Raw genomic sequence first — 8861 nt, forward strand, 5'->3', positions numbered from 1 at the left:
ACACGCTTCCTCCTTTTTCAGCCATGATCTTGACCGTCGCTCCGCAGTCACAGCGCTCACCCAACGATCTTGAGCCTTGCTCTGATACCAAATGTTGGCGTAGCCTCACCCTTGACGCCACCAGCCTACGAGTACTCTCCGATCACCACATGTACGAAGCTATACCAGGCCGCTGGATCAACTCCCTCCTGCCGGAACACACGCGTATACATACGAAGTGGCCGGCTAGAAACTCACGGGAGAACACAAGGCACCAGACTCGATTATAGCAACAGGGGCGTGTCGCTCCTGATCCTTTATTTCTCTTTTTCTGTGCTCTTTACAACGTATATGACCGCATATATATATGGGCCAAACCGACCTGAAGCTAGCTAACCTAGCAATTCAAAACTGATTCAAACTAGGACTTCTAGTACTCAGACGCTCACGTTGGCATGCAAGCCACGTCTCTAACTCTAATATGTAAGTTGGATTAATCTCTAACATGTACTACCAATTAAGAGGCTTTTGTAGCCCATGTCCGTGCGCAGCGGATGCTGATGCTGACAGGCACGGTTGCCGTCGACGCTGTGGCATCATCAACGGCTAATTGACTGAACCGCTAGCTAGCTACTTCGACAGTTCAACGTACTCAGCTCATCATGGAGTCAAACGCCTGCGACAGCCGATCGACCTGTCGAACCAGTTTCCTGTTAGAACAAGAAACTGCAAGACCGTGCCTTTGTACTGCCACCTGCCGTCCTTCTGACATTGACATTTGGATGATCGGTACGTACGGAACATTGACAATATATAATGGCGATTTATTTTGATGTGTCGTGTCATCGACGTCCTTCTGGGATCTGACTTTACTTAATCTCCGTCCATTCTGTCATTCTGATCATTAGATCATTGAGATGGCAATGCTAAGCTCTCATGTGAGTACTCGGTCGGTGATTTCCTCAGCTAGTGGTATTTTTTTTTCCGAGAAGGGAGTGAATAGCATAAAACTACCACTTTTCGGATTAGGGTTTTAAAAAACTATCAGAAATTTATTTGTCACTAATAACTACCAAAATCATAGTCGGCTGTTTCAAAAAACCCGAACAAACCTTTTGCTTAGTTTTAAACCGTTTTTTGACAAACCTGGCCCGCCAGCCACGCGTGTAGGGGCGGAGACAATGCGGCTGTTAACGGCCATTACCAGACCAGTGCGGTCGGTCGAAACCAAACCGCTCAGTCAAAAATAGACCGAGGGGTAACTCTCTTCCTCACTCCCGTGCTCTCACTCCTCTCGCTCTCACTCTTCTCTCTGGTTGCCTAACTCGCCGCCGCTGCTGACAGCAATGGTCACCTTCCTTCCGCCATGCCTTCCTGGAACGATGGGTAATCGAGCTCACATGATGACTGTGACATCACCAGCATGGACCTGGGGCAGTGGGTATATGTTATTTCCTTGCCCACAGTTAGGGTTAGGGTTCTTGCTGAGGTAGGGTTACAGTTCTTGTTGAGTTAGGGTTAGTGCAATTGGGGATTGATCTGTTTTATTTAGGTGAGATTGGGGATTAAAAATATTGTTGCTGCTGTGGATGCAGGAGACCCCTAGCATCATTGTAGAGCCCCATCTATGTGGCTAACTCGAGGATTCTGAACCCAAATGCATGCTACATCACATGAAGCCTCTTAAGTGTGTGGCTTTTGAAGGAATTTGCACTGGAAGGCGTTTTCATGGTTGTCCAGTGCAGGTTATAGACCATCGTTTTCTCTCAATCTAGCACTAGATCTATTAATTACATCTGTGCATTTTCTAAACCCATGCATTAGGGCATCTCCAAAGAAGAACTGCACAGCTCTGGTATATGTTGCCCGGACCATTTTTGTTAATTTTTATCATCCAACGGGGACACTTACCTGTTCGCGGAGCGGTCCGACGTCCGCTTTCCGGTAAATCTGAGACAAATGAGGGGAGCTATGTGGGAGTCCTGGCATGCACTTGATCAATCCAAAGCCTCCGCGTGGTCGTCCTCTCTTTTCTCTCTTTTCTCTCTCTTCACATGCATGGTCCCCCTCTTCTCTTTCTCCTCACAACCGGACACCACACCATAATATTCCACCACATGCATGGTCCTCCTCCACACTCTCTCTCCTCCCAAACAGATTAATTTATAAATAGCATTGGATGGACGGCTCCGGTATCATGCCCACGGACCATGTCTGGACATAAAGACGGACATTTGTGGTGTCCATTTCTGGGTCAACGTTGGAGATGCCCTCACGCAGCAAATTTTACTGAATATGCCTTGTAGTATAAATCTAGTGCCGTGTTTTGAATGTGAAGAATTTGTATAAGAAGGATATGCATTAGTAGAACTGGTTATCGACTTGTGCACCCGCACGGCCTAGCTATTATAAGGATATATAATTATTAATAAAAATCTATTAAGATGTAAACTGGAAGAGTTAAATTGTAGATATCATACAATTGGTCAGATGTAAAGTTATTGAAAAAATGATAACACATAATAAACACATGTATTATAATCTTAATTATTGAATTCAGTGGATCCATTTTCCCATTATGTTGCACAAAGCACAATCATTGGCCTGAAGGAGGCCTTCATGTCATAGTAGCAAGATAAACATCTTAGTGAATTTTACGCCACCAATTAATGGATGGAGAGACTATGAATTAATTCGATCCATATGGCAAGATAAATATCTTCCTAGCTTATTTCAGATATATAACACAACGCAACAGAAGTTAGGAGAAAGATACACTACACACACCGACTACTAAAAAACAAAATTTAAGTGTGAGAAACATACCCCGCATAGGCTAGTTTTGTGTTTTCAAAAATTATTGGTGTGTGATTTTTTGCACAGACTCATAATACTTGATACGATTATTTTACCCCTCAAAAATTTAACTTTAGTTGATGTGGTTATGAAATACCCCTTTTTGAAATACACAACTATTTGCCTTGCCAACCCCTATCAGAAAAAACAAAGAAAAAACTGGCAGTTTCCCCTCCACTTGTAATGAACTTTGAGGACAGTTTCAATTAACAAGTAAGCAGTCGAATAACATAAGCAATATGCACATGTGACACATGATTGAACGTGAAAAAACCTCCTCAACTTGAGGAGTAAAAAAAAGCACGGTTGTGGACCGACCGGTCCACACAACTTCACTATGAGAACGGTGAGTACAAAGTCTTCTCTAGAACCTCTAGAGAGATTTACAACACACTCTCCACATTGCCAACTGACGGCAGTAACAACAACCACAAGAGGAAGCGGAGTTTGCACAGCTTCTGTCTCCTTTCGTATTTTACAAACTGCTATCTAACCGCTGAACCAAATAGCATCAAATTTGACAGACAAGTAGACACACGAGTTTCTGAGATTCCCTCAAAATTTCAGCTCAATCGAACATGATTTGCCTACCCAAACTGTCGGTCTCCCAAATAGCTATTCCATATTACTGATACGTTTTGTGGAAATCATATCGGAAATAGTTGCAGAATAGATGGAACGGAACCGGTGCGTTGCGCCATCACCTTCGGGAGTCCTATATATAACAGCTAGGGAACAGAGCCTTTGCGCATACGATCGATCGAGTAGCCAGCGTTCATGCATAGGGAAGCAGCAATGGACCCTGTGAGTGGTAGTCCATGGGCGTCAGTTCCAGGAAACCGACTGCTCCCGATCCGCGTGTCAACAGAACCTGCCGGCACCGAGTGGACGCCGGAGAACCCCGCGGAGGAGCCCGTGAGCCCTACAGCAAGAGCCATGGAAGATATAGGTATTTATATCGTCGTCACCATCGGCCTCGACACGCCGATAAACCTGAGCATCTTCCGAGCCGGTATCGAATCTCTGCTTGCCCGATGCCCGCGCTTGGGATGCATTCAAGTACGCACTCTTTCTGAAGGTTTTCAAGTCCGTACTCTTGTCACTCTCTACGGCTGCTTAACCGCGCGCTGGAAGAACATTCATGAGCTCCGTTTAATTACCATATGCACGACCATGCACGTACAGGTGGCGGACGGGTCAAGCAATGGAGGGGCGCGATGGGCGCGCACGGCTGTGAACGCCGAGGATCATATGATCGTCCCCAGGCTGGATGGCGCGGCCGTGGCCGCCGACCCAGACAAGGCCGTGGAGGACTACGTCGCCTCGCTGTCCACGCTGCCCATGGACCGCTCCCGCGCGCTTCTGGAGTTCCATCTCCTCGACTTCCCGACCTCCGAGGCGGCCTCCACCGTGGCGGTCCGGGTGCACCACGCCTACGGCGACGGCATGTCTCTAATGGCGCTTCTCATGATGTCCACGCGCAACGCCGCCGCCGACACGAAGGCTCGGCCAGCCACGCCTCCGCGTCGTCGTCGTCCTTCCCGCACGGGCGCCATCTACGCGTCGCGACGCCGGCCCCCGCTTTCCACGGGCGCCCTGGCGCTCGTCACGTGGGTCTGGTCGTACCTCGTGCTCGCGTGGAACACCGCGTCGGACGTTGCCTACTTCGCCGCCACGATTCTGTTCCTGAGTGACCCGCGCACCCTGTTCAAGCGTGCCGACGACGATGAGTTCCACGCCAAGCGCTTCGTCCACCGGAGTCTTAGCCTGGATGACGTCATGTTCCTCAAGAGCTCCATGAGCTGCGTACGTATAATTAAGCTAAGCTAGCAGTTTAATTTGTTCATCAAATTATTATATTTTCCCCACGGACTGTTAACTTTCTTTCTTTTTTGCCGGGAACCACAGACCGTCAATGATGTGCTGGTTGCAGTGACTTCTGCTGCTCTATCAAGATATTACTTCCGCAAGTCCGGTAAGTACCTCAAGGGTAACAAGCAAGTGTTTAATGGTGCAACTGTTTTTACTAAACAGTTCTTTACTTAAACTTCAATGTCAGGTGACACTAACACTAGCAAAATCTGTTTGCGATCACTCCTTCCTGTCAACACAAGGCCAGCCACTAGCCTACAGGTAAGGTAAGATGTACTTACCTTTTCAGAAAATATATGCAATTAATGGATGCTAAATGCCATGCACCATCGATTTTCACCAACATATACCGCCTCTGTACCAAAATATAAGACGTTTTTGTAGGCTAAACTGGCCTAAAAAACGTCTTATATTTTGATACGGAGGGAGTATCTCTGAACATTGTCCGATGATATCACCATCATATTTCATAGATTACCAGTATTTTAACTTATTTTTCTGATTTTACCACTATGAACAGACATATGTTAATGTGATAGAATCTGATAAGAGGAACGAGGTGACATGGGGAAATAAACTGGGCTACATTATTCTTTCATTTTATCTGGCCATGCACGAAGATCCACTTGCATATATTCGCAAGGCAAAGAAGGTTCTTGATAGGAAAAAGAGGTCACTCGAAGTGATATTGACATATAAGATTGGTCTGATTTTCACGAAATTTTTTGGTGTCAAGGTATACTGCTTTGTTTCCCTTCGCTCAATCTAAAATTAAACTACAAAAAACTTAATCTAGCAAATTAAGTAACAGCTCATAATTCTTCTTCTTCGTTTTAGTGTTTCAAATTGCATTACATCGTGATGATTGAACCAGGTAGGAACTTCAATCTTTCGGCGTCTCTTCGCACGTACAACAATAGTTTTCTCAAACATGGTTGGACCAGCTGAACAGGTAGAGTTATGTGGACACCCAGTGGCTTTCCTTGCGCCTAGCGTCTATGGGATTCCAGAGGTAGGGAACTTGTGATCTTGCATACTTCCAGTTTTTCATAAGTTACTTAATTTCTATAAGAATGCAACTGATTAGTCATGTACATTTGTATCCACTAGCAAAACTGATAACACAAAGATATCTTAAACTTTGAAGGGGTACATTGTTTTAGTTTGCTTTAGGTTGTGAACACTATTATGTCACCTTCTTAGGAAACGTCGTGTACTGATAAAAGTTCATCGTGTGTGTAAAAAATATTCATTGTGTACTTCAAAAATATTCAGTTTGTGTTTAAAATGCTTAGTGTATTTTAAAAAAGCTTAGAGTATATGAAAAAAAAATTTTACCTACTTTTGAAAAAATCCAGTGTGTATTTACATAATATTCACCATATATACAAAAAAGTTCATCGTATATCCAAAAATGTTCACCATCTATTAAAAATGTTCAGCATATATTGAGAAAAGTTCACTGTGTTTTGAAAAAATGTCCACCTTATATTCAAAAAATGTGTGTGTGTGTGTGTGTGTGTAAAAATATATTTATACTGAAAATAAAATAAAAATTCCACAAGAAGGCAAAAAAGAAACAGAAGGAACAAAAAAACAAAACAAACTGGTAATAGAAAAAAAGATAAACAGAAAATGAAAAGTAAAAACAAAAAAGGAAAGACAAAAAATAAATAAATTGCCGGAGAAAGAAAAACCAACACAGAAAACCAAACTGTAAACCACAACAGAAAACCCCAAAAAAGCGAAATAGCAGAAGCAACACAGTGAACCTTGATCTGGGCTGGTCCAACTAGCTTTGCCTGTGGGCGTCCCAGCATCCGACGCCCACGGGCGTCATATAGCTAGGAGGATTCGCCGACAAATTATTTAACTGCATAAGCAGATTAATGGAAATTATTCAGGTGGAGCCCTGGGCGTTCGGTTAGACCGAACTATTCGGTTCGGTGCTTCGGTTTATTTTATTTTTTGGAACGTAGGCTCAAGAAGAGCTCGGCTTTGGATTAACAAAGCCATCAACCGGCCAGGATTACAACTTTGGAATACAACCACACTCCAACAAAAAGGAAATAAAAACAAAAGGCAAAGAAACAAAGGCGCCTAGGAGCAGCTCACAGAGGCATACAACAAGCTAGCTAGCTAGAAGTAAAGAACACATAGCTAGAGATGCCGGGAACCCCATACACGCCTAGAACCAAGGCAAAAACGTTAAGCGTCTTAGCAAAGAGCACCGACGACGGAGCAAAGCACGCCATTGCCAAACACCTGGGCTTGAAGGAGACACATCCATCCAGATCCATCGTCACAGAAGGCCCCTGCCTCCTCGCCTGGCTCAAGGCGCCGCACCGGTGAGCGATGGACATGCTCACCCTAGAACTTGCATGGATGGCATCGCAGGAAACCACAGGGGCGGAACCAGGCGTTCCCAGCCTGCCGTCGGCGACTTACCTGAAACAGAGCAATGCCAAATGCAAGAGTCCAGGCATGAAACAGGGGCGAGCTGTCGGAATGCACAAATGGGCAGCAGCAAGAGCCAAAACCAAATCGTCGGCTCGCTCGACGAGCAGAAGAGCAGCCACCGGAGGAGGGCAACCCTATCCCCTCACGTCCTGGAGAATCCACGGGCACCGGAGGAGCCCTGCAGCCCAACGAAGAGCACCAAACCAGCTTGACCACATGCCCAGGGGGACACCGCCGCCGCTGGAGACACTCTGCCGCCGCCGACACACTCCACCTACACCACCACGAAGCCTGTAACCCATCTTTGTTCCCAAAACAGCGCCTTCAAGAAGGTTATGGCGCCCTGGGCGTCGCCGCTGCCCAACAATGTTGAGGATTTCACCCGGGAGACAAAGGGGAAGGGGGTAGGGGGCAGGACCTGACCGGCGCCTCCAGGAAGGTGAGCGGGCCCGCGGGCGTCGTCGTTGTCGCAGCCGACACGGCTGGCTAGGGGTTTCCCCCGGTCCTGCAGCCCCGTCGCCCACTCCCACCCGCAGAAGACCGCAGTCCCATGACGAAACAGGGCGGATCTGAGGGGGGAGGCGCTCGTTGGGGAAGAAGGGGAATGGAGGCGGCCAGATCTGACGCGACAGGAGACGAATCCGCCGCCGCCGCGCGCTGGCCTGCATCCACCGGGGCTCTCGCCCCCCGCACGGCCGAGATAACACCGACCCCCGCACACGCCACCGGGAGCCGAAGCCGGCGGCGCCACACCTGCCGGGGCCGCCGCCCCGGATCCAAAGGCCCCCCACAGGTGGCGAGGCGGCGAGGGCCCCGCTGCCGCCTTCATCAGCAGTGGGCCGAGCTTGCCCGGCAGCAGTTGCCTCAGGCGGCGGCGAGGGAAGGGAGAGGAGGGGAGGGGGCGGCGGGGCTAGGGTTTTCGCCCCTCGGGTCGCCTAAGCGGGGCGGCACGAGGGGGGGAGCGTCTCCCGTCCTTCGGTTTATTTGGAATTTTGGTTTCTGATTTTGCTAACCAAACGGTTTTATGAGAAATCAATAACCGACGCTTCGGTCCATCGAGATCTCGGTTAGGTGTTGGGTTACAACCGAAGAGAAAAACAAAAATAGGAATGAATCAAACATGCATATATCATAAAGGACGGGGTGAAGGAGCTCCGACAAAAATCGTTGCTAGCAGGTTGCTCAACTAACCCGCTGCATTAGGATCACTATGCGAAGAGCCATCCTGAGGCACACTGATCCACTCACTAGGACATTTTTGTCCTGGGTCCGCCCCTGATTCGGGCCTGTAGAGTAATCAATTGAGGGTTTCTTTAGCTCAGCTTTCTTTCCTAGATTTTGTACTAGAACAATCTTAAAATTAGTAACCTCACAAAAAAATTAAAATTAGTAAACCCTTAGAGTATTTCATTTTTTTCCTATACCATGATTGGCAATTAATTTCTAGGATTGCTTTTGTAGGCTCTGATTATTCACTACCAAAGCTACAGAAGCACTATCAAGATAATTCTATCAGTTGACGAGGACAAGTTTCCAGATTATCATCAACTTTTGGATGACTTTGACCAGACCCTCACGGTCATGAAGGACGCGGCTTCAAGACTTTCAACGTCAACTAAGAATGACTAAGCAATAGACAACTAAATCAGGACCCTACACGTATATGCGCTAAATAAATTTGTGTGTGTGTGTGG

At 47.0% G+C, this 8861-nt stretch overlaps 1 protein-coding gene across 1 annotated transcript; it reads left to right on the forward strand.

Annotated features, from left to right (window-relative positions):
- The first annotated feature begins 3630 nt into the window (after window positions 1-3630).
- On the forward strand, window positions 3631-8817 carry LOC119335417 (O-acyltransferase WSD1-like). Its single transcript, XM_037607554.1, has 7 exons — window positions 3631-3894; window positions 4021-4641; window positions 4744-4810; window positions 4895-4968; window positions 5228-5443; window positions 5582-5719; window positions 8629-8817. Exons 1-7 carry the CDS (start codon window positions 3631-3633, stop codon window positions 8794-8796), a joined length of 1548 nt encoding a protein of 515 aa, XP_037463451.1. The 3' UTR covers window positions 8797-8817.
- Window positions 8818-8861: the final 44 nt, after the last annotated feature.

The sequence above is a fragment of the Triticum dicoccoides genome, chromosome 7B, assembly GCF_002162155.2.
Source record: "Triticum dicoccoides isolate Atlit2015 ecotype Zavitan chromosome 7B, WEW_v2.0, whole genome shotgun sequence".
Lineage (NCBI taxonomy): Eukaryota > Viridiplantae > Streptophyta > Magnoliopsida > Poales > Poaceae > Triticum > Triticum dicoccoides.